This window comes from Bubalus kerabau, chromosome 17 (assembly GCF_029407905.1).
Source record: "Bubalus kerabau isolate K-KA32 ecotype Philippines breed swamp buffalo chromosome 17, PCC_UOA_SB_1v2, whole genome shotgun sequence".
NCBI classification, from domain to species: domain Eukaryota; kingdom Metazoa; phylum Chordata; class Mammalia; order Artiodactyla; family Bovidae; genus Bubalus; species Bubalus kerabau.
The window spans coordinates 11,202,035-11,221,549 of record NC_073640.1 but is presented as its reverse complement, the minus strand read 5'-3'; the positions used below and the strand labels follow the sequence as shown (position 1 = coordinate 11,221,549).

At 58.9% G+C, this 19,515-nt stretch overlaps 1 protein-coding gene across 2 annotated transcripts in view; it reads right to left on the bottom strand.

Annotated features, from left to right (window-relative positions):
• The window catches only part of CMIP (c-Maf inducing protein), a 211,742-nt gene extending 195,830 nt beyond the window's left edge, over positions 1–15,912 (bottom strand). The window contains exons 1-2 of one of the 2 annotated variants that reach the window (XM_055553846.1): positions 15,789–15,912; positions 15,507–15,626 (exon numbers count right to left, since the gene is read on the bottom strand). Coding sequence is in view for 1 of the 2 variants with exons in the window: in XM_055553845.1 (XP_055409820.1) it covers positions 13,425–13,721 (297 nt within the window). In the remaining variant the exon portion in view is untranslated. Of the gene's footprint in view, positions 1–13,424; positions 13,937–15,506; positions 15,627–15,788 lie in introns of those variants that run through there. The other variant, XM_055553845.1, reaches the window with a different exon arrangement.
• Positions 15,913–19,515: the final 3,603 nt, after the last annotated feature.

Below are 19,515 nucleotides of genomic sequence, written 5' to 3'. Positions count from 1 at the left end.
AGACGCCGGGGTCAGGGCTCCTGCGGCCCCGCACAGCTAGCTCTTGGCCCCACCATGTGCCAGGTTCCAGGGGGGGCAAGGTGACTGCAGACGGGAGTGCAGGCTTCCAGCTCCGCCAGGGGCCAGCCCGCAGCTGGGGCCGCTCCTCATGTGGGACCTCTGGGGGCAGAGGAGGCCCCTGCCGGGTCACCACGGAGTTCTCAATCCGCCCTGTGCCCCCCAGGGGACTCCCGGCAGCATCTGCGGGCATCGGGGACTGTTCTAACTGTAGGGAGCAGAGCGCTGGCATCTGGTGGCCCAGGGCCAAGTGCGCAGCTCAACATCCACAAAGCCCAGGACAGTCCCCACCAGTAAGCAGGATCTGGGCCCCGAGACCCAGGGAGCCAGAGCGCACACACACTCTGAGATGGTGCACGAGAATGGCTCAGCACCGGTGACTAAGAGGCCTGGCCCAGCTCGCTGTGCACACAACCGCGTGTGTCACACGGACTCATCCAGGGGAGAGCAGAGATGCCTCTACCCCAAAGCGTCCACCTGGGTGGTTTCTGGGTGGCGGGGTTATGGGAGAATGATTTCCTTCTGCATTTTGTAAGATCATCGTCGTCCCCGTGGGATTATTTTTGTTTTATTTTACAAGTGTGGAGGCGAACAGCTGACAGAGAAGATAGGTGGGCACAGACGCCATGGTCCCCAGCTGGGTAAGCACCGGGCCAAGTTTCCCCTCACCCCACCAGCGGTCGGGGAAGGCTCTGGGGCCCGAGCCAGAGCCCCAAGGGCTGTGGAGCCCAGCCACGCTCCACAGTGGGCTCTGGACCCCAGGCTTGCCACCACCGAGCCATCAAAGTCAGCTCTAGGGAACAGGCCATCTCAGGTGAGCAAACAGGCTCTAAGAGGTTGAGTTCATGATCCCGACACCTTACCAGGGGCAGGTGAGAAGCAAACCTCCACAGGCCTGCAGGGAGACAGCTGAACCACCCAGGGTGAAACGCTCGCTCAGTCCCCACCCTCCCCCACTTCCACGGGCACCACCCCCTTACACAGCCTTGACCACCCTGGGCTTTTCTCAGCCTCTGCTCCTGAGCCCTGCTCACCAGCGCTCGCAGTTATTCTCTGGAGCCAGATGCCCTGGAGGCAAATCCCAGCTCCAGCACCACTAGCTGGGTGAACAGTGACCTCATCTCTCTAGGACCCAGTCTGACCATCTGCAAAATGGGCGCAATGAAGGCGGCACCTCACAGGGGCATCGGGAAGTTTAAACAAGTTCATCTACATCTGACCCAGCAGTTTCACTCCTGGGAACATACCTGGAAAAAAAAAAAGACAAGTCTAATTTGAAAAGATAATGCACCTCAATGCTCACAGCAGCACTGCTTATAATAGCCAAGACGCGGAGGCAACCCAGGCGCCCTCAACAGGCAAACGTAATGAAGATGGGGTGCACGCGTGCGCTGGAGTATCACTCAGCCATAAAAAAGAATGAAACTCTGGCATCTGCAGCAACGGACGGAACCTAGAGAATATTACGCTTAGTGGAATAAATCAGACAAAGGAAGATAAATACTACATGATGTCACTTATGTGTGGAATCTGAAAAACAACACAAATGCATACATACAGCCAAACAGATATAGACGCAGACGTGGAAAACAAACCAGTGGTTACCAGCAGGGAAAGGGCAGGGCTGAGGGGCAAGACAGGGGCACAAACTACTGCGTATAACATGGATAGGCAACAAGGACATGCCGTACCGCACAGGGAATTCCAGCCGTTACCTTATAACGTCTAACTGAGCAAAAGTGGTAAAAACATCGGATCACTATACCTGATACACCCGAAATGAATACAATGCTGTAAACTGACTATACTGTGATCAAAACAATGAAAGAGAGACGCGCTCGTGTACGTGAAGGACTCAGCACACAGACAGGGTGGCTGCCAGCCGCAGTTCTCGCTGCCCTGCGGGCGCCGTGCTATGGAGGAAGGAGTCTGTGGCTGTGCAGCCAGGCCGTCTGGGTCCCAGTGTCGCTGAGGCTCTCGGGGCCTCGGTTTCCCCACAAGTAAACAGGCGCCTCGGGGGCTGGTCTGAACGCGCAGGCACACCAAGGGCTCAGCGCCACTGCTGGCCGGCAGTCCCCTCCGCCGTCTGACTCCGGAGGCCCCCCTGCTGGGACCCCCAAGCGCAGGAGTCACCAGATGGCAGGGACGGGTCAAGCTCTCCCTTTTCCCATCCCCAAGGCAGGTCGCCGGGTCAGGAAACACAAACCCACGGGAACAGCAGACAGACGTCAGAGAGGGGCTGTTCCTCCTCCCAGCGAGCGGCCCTGCCCCCGCCACCGCCTGGCCCGCTGGCCTGAGGGCCCACGATGGCCCCCGGGGGCCAACACGGCTGCCCGGCCTCGGCTCGATGGGACCCCCTTCCCAAGCGCCCCAGGGCCGGGCTGGGCCTCCCCCACCAGGCCTCCAGGAAGGAAGCTTCCAGAAGGGGAGCCCTAGGAGCCACAATGCCCCGTGGAGGGCCCAGGCCCAGGATCTGGAAAGCACCCGAGGGCCCTGGGGCCTGCAGGCCAGGAAGCGCAGGCCTGTCCAGCCCTTTGTGGGGCAACTGCAGGGCACACGTGCCCTTCACTGGAGGAGATGGAGACAGGCAGGGAACTCGATGGTGGCAGTCTTCCCCGCCCCACCCACACGAGGGCCCACCCGACCGGACATTCGCTCCTTCCTTCACTCGGTCATCCACCCGCTCAGCCACAGAGCATCTACTGAGAGGCCTGGCCCCGGGGCCCCCTTGTGAAAAGGAGGGGTGACAGCAGTGTGGGGGGTGCCTAGGGGTCAAGGCAGTGCCCACCCAGCCCAGCTCCTGAAAGTGAACCCCGGGCAGTGATTGCGGTCCAGCAGTTGCTGCTGGGGCTGAAGCCTGGCCTGCGGACACAGACCCCCGCTCTCTCGAAGCTCCCACTCAGGGGCACCTCGGGCGTCGTGATACAGGCCCTCCCACCCCACCCGCGCCCTGGTGAGCGCCCCCACACTGAGGAGCAACTCTGCCTGTCCTCATCCCCACATGTTCTCACACTGCCCACCACCTGCAGAGGACAGCACAGTGTCTCCAGGGTGCCCCCACGGCCCTGGCCCCTACCCCCTTTTCTGCTGCTGCTGCTAAGTCACTTCAGTCGTGTCCAACTCTGTGCGACCCCATAGACGGCAGCCCACCAGGCACCCCTGTTCCTGGGATTCTCCAAGCAAGAACACTGAAGTGGGTTGCCATTTCCTTCCCCAATGCAGGAAAGTGAAAAGTGAAAGTGAAGTCGTTCAGTTGTGTCTGACCCTCAGCGACCCCATGGACTGCAGCCTTCCAGGCTCCTCCGCCCACGGGATTTTCCAGGCAAGAGTACTGGAGTAGGGTGCCATCGCCTTCTCCGACCCCCTTCTCTGCCAGTCCCCAATCCCACTTCTATCTATCGAGATGAGCCTCTCCGACGAAGTCCTTCATGAAACCCCCTGTCTTCCAGCAGCAGCACCTCTTCCTGCCTCCAAACAGCAGGACATGGCACAAACCTCTCTGAGGAGGCGTGCTCCTATAGTGCCCCCTCATTTGAAGTGCACCCCAATCTGACTGTGAGTCTTTAGGGGGGCAAAGGGTGTGTCTGACTTTCTACGTGCGGTACCAGTGAACACCCACCTTGTCCGGCCAGCGCCTGGGGTGGGGGGGACCTGCTCCCAAGGGCAGGACCTGGAAACCCCTCTGCACACACAGTAGCTGGTACTGCATCCAAAAGCCTAGTACCTGGCGCTTACTCTGTGCAAATACTTGGCATTCACGTTCCAACACCAGTTCCCTGAACTCACTTGACAAATTCGCCAAGGGATGTCTGCCAAACACGAAACTGATAAGCGCGCTGGTTCCCAACTGAGAAGCTTCTGCAAGAGGCTGAAGTCATTCTGGACCTCCAGCAGACAGACGTGTGGACATTCACGGACAAGCACCCTCAGGTGTGGCGCAGACCCGCCTTTGCCTCGCCACTCCACGTCTCCCCAGTTCTCCCCATTTGAGTCTCCACCGCGGCATCTGTTCGGAAAATCCACTGAGCATGCTGCCTGGTCCTCGGCGCACGGACGGTGAGCCTCACGGTGATCATGAGCGCACTGCTCAGCCCGTGCGAGAGGTTTACCTTCTCTGTTTTATTCCCCACCAGACAGCAAGACTGCAGACTTTCCTGACTGGCCCCCACGCTCAAACCCAGGAGCCAGACGAGACCAGGCCGTGTGGATTTCCCTTCCAGGGCAGCAGCTCCACTCCAGGTATCCTGGAGACCCCCAGACGGCTGTCGCGTCTCCAAGGCCCCGGGGCAGGAGTCACCATTGATCCAGGGGCTCCTGTCTCCCACATGTGACAAACTCTGCTCCTCAGCTTCCCCCGCCCTCCGGGGTCACCCTGTGACTGAGCTGTGGCCCACAGAGTGGCCAGACTCACAGACCGAACCTCCGCGTGGCGCTCGCACCCTCTCCCCAGCCCCTACTCCATGAGGCCCTGGACGGGGCAGAAACCCCCCACTGGCCCAGGACAGGAGCCAGAAGTGACCCGTGCTTTGGGAAGCACAGGCTGACTCTCCCCCACCCCCTACAGCACCCCAGGCTGTCCACGGTGAAGCCCCAGCCCACGGTGAGCCTCACGCGGGCACGCGGAGGAGACCAGACTCACCAGGGCTGGACAGTGAGCCGAGAGAGACAGCAGACAGGCCGGGAGGCAGTCTGGGCTCTCCCCAGGCTGTGCGCTCCTACCTGCAACTCTCCCGGACCTCTGAGCGCTGGGGACCAGCCCAGGACCCCAGGAAACATGCCAGGGCCATCTCCTCTCCCCTGATGACCCCAGCCCCAGAAGCCTCTGCTGCCCTGCCCCATGGAGTCCCACTGGTGACTGGAGAATCTGGCCCTTCTCCTTCCCTCCGAAAGGAGTTTGCTCAGCCTCCTCTGTGCACGCTCTGCCGGTCTCATCATTTCTGACAGCAGCCTGAGAGTAGGAGAGCCAACGGGAAAGGCAGGCAGCATCAGCCTGGGGTGCTGGGGGGTGGGAGCCCCAGGGTGAGTGCCAGCCCAGCTGCTGGGTCAAGTGCAAGGGTCTTTGGGCAACACGCTGGCCCTCAGCGCTTACTCAACGGAAAAAAAGCCTGAGGCGAATTCAATGATTAGTAGGTTCTAGGTCTGAGAACCTCTGTAATGCAGTATGGACAAAGGGAGCTGGTTTTGAAGAGTTTGGCTGGGTTTTGTACTGAATAATTTTTTTAAGAGTCTCTTAGAGCACTGCCATTCTCCACTAAGGGAGGGAGCGGGTTAAATAAAACACACACACCCCAGAAGTGCTAGAAAGAAAGGAAGGAGCTCCACGGGGCAGGGAGCTGCTGGTGTGCCCCCTCTGAGCACGTCCGATGCTCACAGATATGTTTTAATAGACGACGGCAGCTCCTGGAAGGCAGGGGTGGATCGCTAAGCTGGGCCAGCCTCAGGGCCTTTGCACCTGCGGTCCTCTCTGTCAGGAATGCTCTCCCACCAGACACCGCCTCCTGCCCTGAAGGCAGCATGCAGATCAGCAAGGCCTGAGCCCCACACAGCTCGCCCACCCACCGCTGCTGCTTTCTCAGGGGCTGGACAGACTTGATATTTCCTTACTCAGTGGTTTCTTGTCTGTCCCCCACCCCACTGACACACGCTCCAGGAGGGCAGGGACTGGTTTTCCTCAAAGTGCCTACAGACAGTGATATTTATCTGCTAAATGAACTGCCAAGCCTTAATTCACCTAACCCTGACATCATGCTAAAAGGAAGTCCCCATAATGTGAACTTCACAGATAACGAGAGAGGGGAGGTGGCCTGCCCGAGGTCACCCACCATCCAGGGCGCGGCAGGGGCTGGACTCAAGCCTGCCCGTCTGACCCCTCTGCTGCGTCTGGCTGCTCCCCTTCACCCACCCCACTGACACCCCAGACAGCGGGATGTGCCAGGTATAAAAGCTACTGGACATTCACCTTCAGCACAACAACCCATTTCCGCAGCAAAAAATATGTTCTCCGTGATCCCCTTAGTCTCAACAGATGCGAAAACCACCCGCATGTGCGCGCACACACACACACACGCACACGCGCGCGTGCGCACACCCTTCATAGGGCCCTGCTGGCATCAGCCCAGCTATGCGCACGCGCACACACACACACAAGCACGCACGCACGCACACCCTTTGTAGGGCCCTGCTGGTATCAGCCCAGCTATGCGCGCACACACGCACGCACACACACACACCCTTCGTAGGGCCCTGCTGGTATCAGCCCAGCTATGCGCACGCGCGCACACACACACACGCACACAAGCACGCACGCGCGCACACCATTTGTAGGGCCCTGCTGGTATCAACCCAGCTATGCGCACGCACACACATGCACAGACATACACACACCCTTCGTAGGGCCCTGCTGGTATCAGCCCAGCTCTGCACACACACACACACACACACACACACACACACATGCATGCACGCATGCGCACACACCCTTGGAAGGCCCCCCTGGTATCAGCCCAATTATGCGCGCGCGCTGACATACACACGCACGCACGCACGCACACATACCCTTCATAGGGCCCTGCTGGTATCAGTGCAGCTATGCACACACACACACACACACACACACACACACACATGCATGCACACCCTTCGTAGGGCCCTGCTGCTATCAGCCCAGCTCTGCACGCACACACACACACACACGCATGCACGCGCGCACACCCTTCGTAGGGCCCTGCTGATATCAGCCCAGCTCTGCACGCACACACACACACACACACGCATGCACGCGCGCACACCCTTCGTAGGGCCCTGCTGGTATCAGTGCAGCTATGCACACACACACACACACACACACATGCATGCACGCACACCCTTCGTAGGGCCCTGCTGGTATCAGCCCAGCTCTGCACGCACACACACACACACACGCATGCACGCGCGCACACCCTTCGTAGGGCCCTGCTGGTATCAGTGCAGCTATGCACACACACACGTATACACACGCATGCACGCATGCACACCCTTCGTAGGGCCCCGCTGGTATCAGCGCAGCTATGCACACACACACGCACGCACGCGCGCGCACCCTTCGTAGGGCCCTGCTGGTATCAGCCCAGCTATGCACACATACACACACGCATGCACACGCGCACACCCTTCGTAGGGCCCCGCTGGTATCAGCCCAGCTTCAGCCTCACACGGCCCCCCTCAATGCCCCACTGAACACACTGGGTGCCTTGTCACCAGCACCGGGAGCCGGGAAGAGACACTGTCACTTCCTGCTTTTCTCCCCAACGGGGCCGGGCAGCCTGGCCTCCATCCTGGGGAAGCAGGAAGCCGGGGGACAGCAGCGATGCTCACAGGTGGAGCAGGAAACGGCCCGCCTGGCCACACAGACCCTTGTCCTCAGGGCGGAGGTCAGCAGCTCTGGCCGGGGCCGGGCGGCCAGGCGCTCAGGAGGCTTGCTGGCCACTGAGAGTGAGCCAGACCCAGGCGTGACTCAAGACAGCAGTGACCCCAGGCTGCACGGCCTGTCCCCCCCATGGGAGGGTCAGCACACCCTCCCAAAGCACTGTGAGCCTGAATATTTTAACACTTGCCAGAAAAACAGGCAAAGAGCACTCAAATGATAAAAACAGAGCAACTCCGCTCCATAAAAATGGCAAGTTGTCTGTCTGGAAACAGCAGAAGCCTGGCACTAAGCTAAGTGTCCAGTGGCAGGGGATGGTCTACTGACGCCGTTGCGGTGCCCCTCTGCCATGCCGCAGAGAGGAGCAGCTCGGCTGGGACGGATCTGCACAGAACGACCGACAGAGAGCACACCGCCCGGCCAGGAACGGCAGCACAGGACCCTGTGAAGACACCCCGAACACTCAGCAAGGACGCAGGGCCAGCCTGCATGCAGAACTGGGGACTGTAGGGACGCATCACCTTCCCCATATGCCCTGCCGTACCATCTGAAGGTACTCGACGTGCGTATTAGTATTTCAGTTTTCAGGAAAAAAAAAGGTGGTGGGGGGAATTCTGTATTTAAAAAAAAAAAAACTAGACTGTTCCCCTTGAGGAACTGTTCACAAACTGCTTCCAACAATTTCTCTTCCTTCATACATCCCAGATCCACTAAATAGCCCTAAGTCTCCCAAACACACCGCTCGTCCCCGGAGACTTTCCTCTGGACTCGGCCCGTTTCTAAAGAGCAGTCGCCCCTGCATCCATCCAGGGTTTCACGACGCTCTCTCAGGCTAAAGAGGAGAACCCCAAGGGGATCACGGGCCCCCTGTCACACCCCTGCTGCATGCTGGAACATGCCAGGTGCCAATGTGACCGATCTCCAGTACTCACAGGAGCCCTGGACGTGAGGCAGGCTCATCCCCTCTTCTAGGGGGAAAGCAAAGCCCAGCGAGGGAAAGCAACGTTCCCAAAGTCACACAGCCAGGAAGTTTACAATCCAGACCCTAAGCAATCCCTTCTGTGCTGCTCTGCAGTGGAGACGCCTGAACCGTGAGGCTGCCTTGCTGAATCTCATGTAAGCCTTTCATCTAAGGCGTAACTTGACCACGTCTGGAGGTCCATTCCACCAAACAACCAAGTGGGTACCACGCTCGCAGGCCAAGCTGAAGCCAGCAATGAGGTACCCTCGGGGAGCTTCAGTTTTTCAGGGTGACTTGGCTGCCAGGGTCCCCCTAAGCCTGGCTGAATGCGGTGCCCCACAAATGCCCTCTCCCACTGCCAGGTGAGTCAGCGGGCACCCCAGTTGGCATTGAAGAGTGGGCACGCCGGGCATGGCCACCTGTGGGCACAGAGCCCACACTGGCTCAGTAGCAGAGCCCAGTCGTGAGTGGCAGGCTTGACACCTTCAACCTGGACCAGCGCGATTCTGCCTGTGGCCAGAAAGGGCACCTCAGATCGCACCAGGTGAGTGGCAGCATCAAAACTATCCCTCCTGAAAACGCACTTATTTACTACAGCCTGGGGGGCAGACCACCTGTGCTGTTTACAGAGAATTCAGATTTTCTCCTCCTCTTCTGTCTCTGCCCCTCCCCTCCACCCCCTCCAATCAGACAAGTTACCTGGGAAACAAATTTGATATACTCCAAAATCTTATGACAAATGGCACCGAAAGAAGAAAAAAGAATTCTCTGTGTTTACTCACGCCACGAAAAGCACCACAGAAATCAAAGCCCAGGATGGGCCCAAGGAGGAGGTGCAAGTGACAGGAGTGGAGAAACGAACACATGCGTGCATGCACACGCAGGCAAGTTCCCACGGGACCTGGGACTTACTCGGGAGGACGCAGAGTTTAACTCCCAAGAGAAGCCACCATCCAGACGAACCTGGCACTCGACACCCAGTAGGTGCTTAGGAAGCGTGAGTCCAAGCTCAGAAGGTCGGGCCCCGAAGAAAACATCAGGCCAAAGAAACCAACAAAAAGTGTAGGGACTCCTCTTTTCCCTTTCGCAGTAAAAAGCCCAGAGAGATTTCAGTCAAAGCAGCAGAATGGCTGAGAATTTACAAACAAGCCTCATCGATGAATCGAGGCTTAAGAATAAAGAAGGCCACTGTTAACCTGTGCTCTGACCCCTCTTTGGTCAGACTAGACCACCTGCCCCAATTCTAGACCTCCTCCCCCAATTCTAGACCACCTCCTCCAATTCTGAGATGCCACATGCTACATGTTATTTAAAAAAAGAAAAAAAAGGTAGAATGAAAGGTTAGCAGCTGACCCGCACTTCTTTGGTGCAGGAGACAAAGCGCAGGACAAAGCCCTCTTCCCGCGGACAAACATGCCCAGCAGGTGATCAAATTCAGCCCAGGCAAGACAACAGCAAAATGGATTCTGGTCCCTCAGACCCGAATCCTGCCTGCTTCTGCAGGACTGCGAGCCTTTGGCTACCACCGACGCCGTGGGCAGCAGCCACGAGAGGCCCAGGGAGGCGGGGGACTGGGAAGTCCCGACATGAAGCGGCAAGGAGGCGCCGTGTGCAGGCCACAGCCTGGGCAGATGGGCCCTGCCCCCGCAAGGTGCGGCCATGTGTACCCCAGGGAGGGGCAGGCGCCTGGCAGGCACCCCGCCCACCCCTCGGCAGCCGGCCGGGGCGCTGTGGCCTTTGTGTTCCCCTCTTTGTTTCTGAATCTTCCGGATCCAAAGTCTCCTGCACGCAGGGCATCAGGCCTGGCGCTGTCACCGCCATGTCAGGCACACTGTTGACTCTGCAAGGATTTAATCAGTAACCGGCCCAGCAGATAGGCGCGGGGGCAAGCTCCAACCTGACCCCGCCGAAGGCAAAGTTTACAGCCAGGCCAGGGGAGGGGGCTGCCACCATCCAGCCCATCCTCCGCCCACCCCAGGAGGCCCCGGGCTGAGCCCACCTCCCCAGCAGGGAATGGAGAGAGGGCCGTCCATCTGGGGGGTGGGGGGCACCCAGCTGGAGCTGCCGCCAGGTGGGACGGAGAGCCTGGACGCCTCCCCCCGGCCTAAGACAGCTGTGGTCCTGGACGCCTGGTCTGTATCTCTGACCACCATCCAGCTAATTGGATCGTGTAGACAGACTACAAAGAGGGTTTGGGCAAAGAGTGTATTTGGTTTGTTTATTGGTTTGAATCCAGATCAATCACTCTGAGTCTTGTGCCTGAAGCCCACACAGTTAACCAGATAATCACCAGATGGTTCTGAGAGGAGCCGTGTAGACAGCTTAATGAAAGGACGATGCACATTTTAGGGAAGGCTGTGACCGATATGAAACACTGCCCCACCGGCCCCTCGAGGCTGGGCCGCATGGGGCTTTCCACCGCTGCCGTGAACTACACTCAAGTTCACCTTTGTTTCATTTGGGCTAACGTTTCTCAATCGAGGGCTTGGGCCGCGCTCTAAAACGCAGACAGATTACATAACGCCCGGGGCCTCAGGGAAACCCCTTGGACTGCTTTCCTTCCCCGGGGCCTGGACACCAGCACCAGCCAGGTGTCTGGTGATGGGATAAGGTGCCCGTCAACCCCACCTCTGCCCTAGAGGCCGCTGCCGTGGCCGGGCCTGCTTCAGCAGCCCCAGTCCGTGCCCACGGGCCCTGGCACACAGAGACCCGTGCACCCCCCTGAAGCCCACCGTGGCCAAAGTTAGGGACAACCCTTCCCCTGCCAGTGGGGCCTGCTGACAGGGGAAGAAGGGGGGCAGCCCATGGCACACCGGCCCGGAGTACCCCCCTACGTGTTTCCCAACGCCAGGGCAAGGCTCTGCTGAGACGCATCAGGCCCTCGGCCCCCAGGCCCAAAAATCACGGCTCTTCTCCGGAGGGGCCTGGGCAGGGGAAGGTGCCACCCACTCCAGCTGGGGAAGGTGGTGTGGGGCTGGGGGCGGGGGGCGGCGGGGAGGAAGGCGGGCTGCTTGAGAAGCCCAGGGCGAGTAGCTTCACCCTCGCCTCCTTCCCTCTCTCTCCAAAACACACCTCTTGAGCAATCAGAGGTAAACTGGGGGAGGGCGGGGAGGGGGAGGGGCACCCTGCGCCTCCCAAGCTGGCTCCCCTCAACCGCGGGCAGCACAGCACAGTGCCCGGCTTCCCCAGTGGGGCACAGGAGCTGGGCCCGTCCTTCCCACGGAGGGCCACTGTGCCTCCCAGACGCTTTCTCCTCCCCAGCTCCCCTTCATGTTAAGGGGTGGCAGAGAGAAAGATAACGGTCCCCCACTATGACCTCCCCCCACCCCCACCCCCCACCCCACACCCCCCTGCCAGCCAGGGGAAAATTCTGAAGCCAGATTCTGAGGCTGCAGCTCCCAGGCAGGGGACCACTGAGGGCTGAATCTAAAACGCTGTGTGCTGGCGGGTTTTCCGAGGCTCCCCCTCTGTCAAATGAAAAGCCCAATGCCGCGGCCAGGGGCTTGGGACAGGGTTTGAGAACGTGTGTGAGCCTGAAACTGGGGCTAGAAGGCTTCACGGCAACCCAGGATCCTCCCCGAGAAGGCGGTCATTGCAGATTGCACCAGCGTGCCCACAGGAAAGAAAAAATAGGTGTTCTGAGCACGTCGGACCCAAAATTCAGAATAAGAGTCCTCGTGTGTTTCAATGCTCTCGGGGAAGGGGGGGGAGCTGTTTCAAAGAGTATGGTTTCTTCTGCTAACTTTCCCCCTCCCCATTCCTTGGAGCATGTGTCATGGCCTGTGACACAGTGCCAAGGGAACATGGACGCAGGGGGGATATCTGCACACGCTACACGTTTGTGACATGTCGTGTAAGTGACACCCTGCTTCCTGGCTCGGTGTTCTTGGCACAGGTGTGGGCAGACATTGGATTCAGCACACCCCCACTGCCCCACAGGCTTAGTAAACAGGATCACGGATGCCCCTGGGAAGACTGCATTCTGGGGAAGACCTGCCACCTCTCCAGAGAGGATGGGACACCCCCCACCACACACCACCCTGCACCCAGCAAGACTCAGGCCCAAGCAGAGCTGGTGCTTTAAACCGTCCTTGTTTCAAAACACAAAGCATCCTGTTCACCTCCTGCCTGCTACCCTCCCCCGCAACGACCCCACCACAGCCTTCTCTCTCCACCTTGCAGATTTGATTTCAGAAACCAATCCGCGACTTCTCTCCCTCTCATCAGGGTGACCCAGTCCCAACCATACATTTTAAAACAATAACATAAATACAACCTCCAGCAACAAAACACACGTACCAAATACTACACAGACAATGCAACACCAGAGCCCCACAAGCCAGCTTCCGCACTGGAACTTGACCGCCCTCGGTGGGGAGGAGATAACCCAGGACCCCCGCCCCCTCCCCCTCACTTCCACCCTCCCTGTGTTGCTAACGATGTGGGGTTTTTTTTGTTTGTTTGTTTGTTTTTCAGAAAGGGAAGCACCCAGTTTTGCCTGCCAGCCCGGGCAGGAAAAAGACGGGTAGAGCAAAGAAAGGAACTGGCTTCTGGAAATTTTTGGGGTTTTGGGGTTTTGAGGTTGTTGGGGCCTTTTTTTCTTTTTAAAAAAAATTGTTTTGTTTTCCTCTCCGGCGCAGATCCAGATGTGCCTTCAGAAAGGGAACCCTCACCACCATCGGGGCCCAGCCTCGGGTCTATCCCAAGGTCCCGGCCGTAAGGAACACAAGCGCTGGGCCCGGAGGTGCCCGAATGCTCAGTCTGGGGACAGGGCCAGATCCTCTCCAGAATTCCAGGGTCTCCCCGGGCCCGCCGGAATCCACAATGCAGCCAGCAGCCCAGCCGAGGAAAGGGGTGCCCGGTTCTCCCGGTGCCCCCACCACCACCCCCCCGGCGCCGGGCAGGCCCCGAGCTCCAGGTGCAGCGGCCGGTGGGAGGGGGCGCCTCCCGGGCCCCGAGGGGAGGCGCGGGGGTGCGGGCGCGCCGACGCGAAGAGCGACTCACCGTGGCGGACGCCAGGCTGTTGTCGGCCAGCGTTAGGTGGTGCGGCTCCCAGCGCCTCAGGAATTTCGAGGTGAGGATCTTGCTGAGAAAGGTCCGCGGGTGCCGGATGACACAGACCTGGATGTCGCCCTCCTGCAGCAGCTTGTACCTCATCCCGTTGCACAGCAGCAGGGCCCGGCGGCAGGGCACAGCGCCCATCTTCGTGCCCTCGGGGGCCGGCACGTCGCCCCCCAGCAGCGGCTTGGTCTCCTCGATCTGCCGAGGGTCGCCGCCGCCCGAGCTGCTGGTCAGATCCATGGCCGAGCCGGAGGGAAGCGGGGAGAGGGGCTGGCCCGGGCTGCCGGGGCGGCGGGGCCCCCCGGGCGGCGGCCCGCACCCCCCCAGCCCCCGGGAAGGCGGCGGGCGCGGGGCTGGGGGCGCCCCGCAGGGGCGGGGCCCGGGCGGCGGGCGGCGCGGGGCTTCCTGCGGGGCTCCGGCTTCCTCCTAGCTCGTCGGGTGCATGCTCGCTGCGGCCGGACCGGCTCGGCGGGCGGCGGACGGGGGCGCGGGGGCGCGGGCGGGCGGGGGGCGGCGGCGGCGGGGGCGGGCGGCCGCGCGGGCGGGCGTGTCTCGGGCCCGCCGCCCGCTCGTGTGCACGGTGTGTGTGTCCGGGCGGCCGTCCGCGGGCGAGTGTGCGGCGGGGCCGCGGGGGCCGGCGCGGCGGGGAGCTCGCGGAGCCGCGCGGCGCGCGCGCGATTGGTCCCCGGGGGTCATGTGCCCGCCCTCTGACGTCAATGGCGGCAACGCCGGCCGCCGCCGCGGCTTCGGCCTCGCGCGGGCGGGGTCCGCCGGCGGGGGAGGCGAGGGGCGGGCGCGGCAGGACAGGAGCGGCGGCCCCGGGGCGGGGGGCGGGGGCGGCCTGGCCCGCGGGACCCCGGCGCCCCGCCCGGAACCGGGGGCCGGGGGCGGGGCGCCTGACGTCACGCCGGGCCGCGCCCCCCCCGCCGCCGGTGCCCAGGCGGCCCGGGCCCGAGAGCGGTCCGCGCGGGTGGCGGAGGGCCGGCTGGGTGCCAGCCCGAGGGGCCAGTGCCGGGGCCAGGGCGGGCTGGGCCGGAGGTGCTGGGGGAGGGCCGCCCGACCTGGGACCCCCGCCCAGCTCTGGCCGCCCAGCTGGATGGCCAGGTGACTCCCCCACCCCCGCCCAGCTCTGGCCGCCCACCTGGATGCCCAGGTGACCCTCCACCCCCGCTCAGCTCTGGCTGCCCACCTGGATGGCCAGGTGACACCACCCTCCTCGCAGCTCTGGCCACCCACCTGGATGACCAGGTGACCCTCCACCCCCAGCTCAGCTCTGGCCACCCACTTGGATGGCCACTGGACACAGATATTCCCTCGAATTGCAAATGTCCCATCAGGTATCCAAATAGTGAGCCACACAAACACCCTGGCTCAGCAGGTCGGACCCCACGGGCTTCTGGTCATTTACAGATGTCTGTCTGCCCTTGGGGTCCTCAAGCTTCTGCCGGGGGTTCGGAGACAGCCTCCCCAGCCACCATCCCTCCTTCTTTCCTTCTCCTCCTGGAGTCTGATCAGTTCCTAACAGGAACCTAGACACAGAATCCCTCTCCAGCGTTATGGGCACCCCCTCTGCCTGCACCCCAGCAGCCCAGACCTTTTTTCCTCTCCCCTTCAGGCCGGGTCATTTCTCTCTGCATCCCCAGGCCCTGCAGGGCTGTGAGAGAACTATATTGGAAGCACCCTCAAAGAACAAACTGCCATGTCACAGGGGCACTCCAGCTGTGCAACAAGAAATGGTCCCTGTGTGCCATCGGGAGAAGTACCCAGAGCTACCTAGCCAGTGCTCAGCTCTGGGTTTGGGTTCCTCACATCCACACTCTTCTACAGTCAACAGCATTAAAACCCCCCAGATCTGTGCCTTTTTGTTTAGTGAAGGTGCCTCTGTAAGTGGACACACGGGTGTGTGAGCATCCATTGAACTGCATCATAAATGCCAAAGTCTGTCCACGGCAGCCCTTCAGTGGGGATTGTCCCTTTCCCCTGCTCCAGAACACAAAAGATTAGGGCTCCCCAAAAGATACTCACCCAAGCCGGGCCAAGGCTGGCACCTGGGTGGAAGTCAGGGCCCGATGTGTGTCCCTCTGCAGAGAAGACATGTGCAGGCTGCCCGGGAGATAGATGTGCAGAGCTGTTCTCTCATGAGCCCTGGGGAGGCAAATGAGGTGGGGAAATGGGGAATTCACTGACTCCCTACAACCTGCTGGCAAATTCTCTTCTTCAAGTTCTGAACTTCAACAGCATTGAGAAAACCATCAAACAAGGAGTCAAGCCGGAGCCCCTAACTGATGACACCGCCCCAGGCCATACCTTTAAGAGGGTTTGTGCGTGCTCAATCGCTTCAGTCGTGTCTGACTCTTTGCAACCCCGTGGACTGTAGCCTGCCAGGCTCCTCTCTGTTCCTGGGATTCTCCAGGCCAGAATACTGGAGTGGGTTGCCATGCCCTCCTCCAGGAGATCTTCCTGACCCAGGGATCGAACCCACGTCTCTTACATCTCCTGCATTGGCAGGCGGGTTCTTTACCACCTGGGAAGCCCATTTAAGGGGGTTAGATCTGTTGTTCAGACCTTTATTGAGCTGCTGTTTGCCAATTGCAGGAATAATTCCTAGCGTCCTAAGCACACATACAACTTTTCCTTCTCACAGCAACACTATGACACAGGGTTGACCCATCACCATCCCCTCCTGCAGGTAAGGATACAGAGAGGCTGCCAACCTCATGTGGCTAATCAGGACCCGGCCCAGGTGCGAAGCTCAGCATCTAAGGCCATGTGAAGACAATTACCATACTACTCCTGGCACTCCAGGAATGGGGTTGGGGGTGGGGAGAGGTGTGCGGGTGTGTGCTCTGGCACTGTGGACATGTCCTGACTCCATGTGGTCATTAGGAATCAGGGAAGACCCTCAGCCCGTGCAGGAAATGGCAGGCGTTTGCCACGGCATACAAAGAGCCCGGGGGGTGCAGGGCAAAGGCCCTAGAGGTGAGCAGGGGTAGAGCAAGCAGTGCCCTGAAGTGCAGGCCCAGGGACCAGACTCTCCCCTGAGAGCAGTGGGAAGCCACCACACAGGCCATCCAGGGGAGTGACTTGTAGATGTCACCTTCATCCAGGTCACTGGCCATAGCACGACATGGACAAGGTTTGCAGAGCAGCAGCCTGGAGGCCAGGAGGCTGGTGGAGAGGCTGTCAAGGGTACCCAGGAAGGAGGTGATGGAGTGCAACAGGAAATCATGAGTGGGGAGACTCAATGGCAGACAAAGCGGCTGCTGTCCACTGGAGGGACATCTGTGGACCCTCCTCACCCTGTTCAGGGGCAGAACTTCAGCAGAATGAGATTTACCAGGATGCAGTTTCAGATTTCATCCAGACCTCCTCAGCACTGCTTGGTATGGTGCTTGATCTGTAAGCATTAAATAGGAACAGTGTGATAAAGTACCAGGTACTATGCTGGGGGTGTTATATATTTGTTCTCTTTTCTTCCTCTCAACCAACGCAGAAGACAAATTACCATCTCCATCTTAAGGATGAGGAAGTTGAGGTTTAGACAAACATGAGGATCTTAGCCCAGATTTTCACCCAAAATTCTGTCTGACCATGTTTTTCCCAGTCCTTTTGTAATGTTTTCCTGAGCAGAGGCTCAGGAAGAAAAGTGCTGAATTTGATCAATATATCTTTCAATAATATTTCTTGGTTTGAGTTTGAGGTCAGTGACATGGAGCCCACAAGATACTATAAGAAGTTCCCTGGAAATTGAAAGCAGGAGTTCCTGGTCAACGGTAGCCCTCCTGCTTGCAAGCAAATACACAGTGACCTGTGGTCAGCCTCACCTGTCCCCTGTTGCTTAGGCCATAGACTGAGGTCAGTGAGCGAGGCTGCGAGGAGATGGGATGCGCTTATACTCAGTGATACGCAGAGTCCCTCGCCTCCCAATGGCCCAGGTTCTTGACCTAAAAATGAGTAAGTCCAGCTGTCAGATTCCATCAGAAGCTCTCTCCCTGCAGCCCCCCAGCCTCTGTAGGAGACACAAGCCCACTGAGTTTCCACCAATGCCTCAGGTACCCAGGTCATCCTCGGTGCCACAGGAGTCCAGATTCTGCCAGCAACAGTGCAAGTCCCTTAGAGGTCACCCTCCTAGCATCAAACCTGAGGGTCATGGAGCAGTAGGAACAACAGGCAAGGTCACGAACCCATCACTCTCCCAGGGCTCGTGGGCCAGCTGACTCACAAAGATCACCAGACAAAGCTTCCATGTTCTCCGATCTTTGCTGGCAGCCCCTCCTCGTTTGAGCCCGTCCCAAAGACCAGCGTTCTGCTCTCACCGGCTCACTGCAAATTCCTCTTCCACTCGGATCAACAGCGTACCACGGATTCACTCGGGGCCATGTTGGTGAAGATGCTACTCCATGCTAGACGCTGGGGACATGTAGTGAGGGAGCGGGAAACAGCTCGCAGCTCAACACTGAGGTCCCTCAGGTCACCCCCTGGAGCCAACTCAGAGGGGAAAGACAGACCTGCTGCCCTGGCAGCCCACAAAGGGACGTGAGGAAGTGGGGAGGAGAGCGTGAGAGCCGATGACTAGCCCTGAGAGAGGGCCACCTCTGCTTCTACCTACCACCACAGCCATAGGTAGGCTCCACAAACGAAATGCTCCACAAACCCAACACACTGTATCCTCCAAGACAGCAGGATCTGTTCCAGTTCTGCCCATCACTGTGTCCAGCAGTGTGCTGGTGAATGTTTAAGCATCAGCTTGCGGTGGGGTAGGGGGAAGGGGTGCTGATTCATAGCATTTGACAATCTCCGTGGTGGAAATATTCCCACCACGGCCATCTTCAGGTTTTCAGCAGGCCTCACTGAACATGGAGAGTTGGGAAGAGACGTACCCCATTGCAGAGTGTTTCCACCCTACAGATACAACATTCCAGGGGACATGAAACGGGCGGAGGGGTCTCAGCTCAGGGCTTGCAAAGCCTAAAATATTTCTATCTGGCCCTTTTACAGAAGAAGTTTGGCAACCCCTGAAATAGGCATAAATAACATTTCGGAACAGAAATGCTAGTAAAATAATTAGGAAGTGGGGAGCTGGTGATGGACAGGGAGGCCTGGCGTGCTGTGGTTCATGGGGTAGCAAAGAGTCGGACATGACTGAGCAACTGAACTGGACTGAACTGATGAGTTTTATTACCTTTTTAAAGATACAATTTATTTAAATGTAAGTTGATATTAATTCCATCCTGTTTAATGGCTCTGACAACCAGCTTTCAAAATTCCTGAAAAACAGTCAGCTCTCATGGGCAAGCATAGGTCAGCTCCAACAGGTCCCTGCCTGTTCTGGACTATAGAAGCTGCATGATGGTTATCTGTTGAATGGTTGGAAATCAAACTGCAATGCCAACATTCTAACCATTATGCAACACTGCCCTGCTTCCTGCCTGCCTTCATTCAATTCCATTAAACCCTTGTCAGCACCTACTAAGGGCCAAGGACTTTGCTGGGGCCTATAGGTCCAGCTCACACAAGATGCTGCCCTCGCGGGGCTCATAGTTGAGTGAGGGGAATCGGACACCCCTCCTCCCGCTTCACCCCCTCAAAAAAGTGTGCCGAGAAGAAAACAAACTCCTTGCCCTTCCATTTACCAGATGTGTGTATCTTTGGTTGATTTGCTGTAAAATGGGATTATAACAGCACCTTTTCCCAGAGTCATAGGGATTAAATGAGCTCACAGCCCAGCACTGGGTGAGCACGTAGAATAAGCATTGTGTTTTCATGTTGCCACTGTCATCTTCGAACCCGTGTTCCCAAGGCCCTGATTACAGCCCTTCTCAAGCTCATGTTGCCAACAACTGGAGCACGGAAACTCAGTACAGCGTCTTTGCAGGGGTTTCAACATTGGCCGCCATGAACATTTAAGGGCTGGGTCATTCCTGGCAGCAGACAGCTGCCCAGGGCACTGGAGGTGTTTAGCGGCATCCTTGGCCCTAACCATAGATGCCAGGAGCAGCCACGATCTGTGACAAACAGAATGTCTCCAGACGTT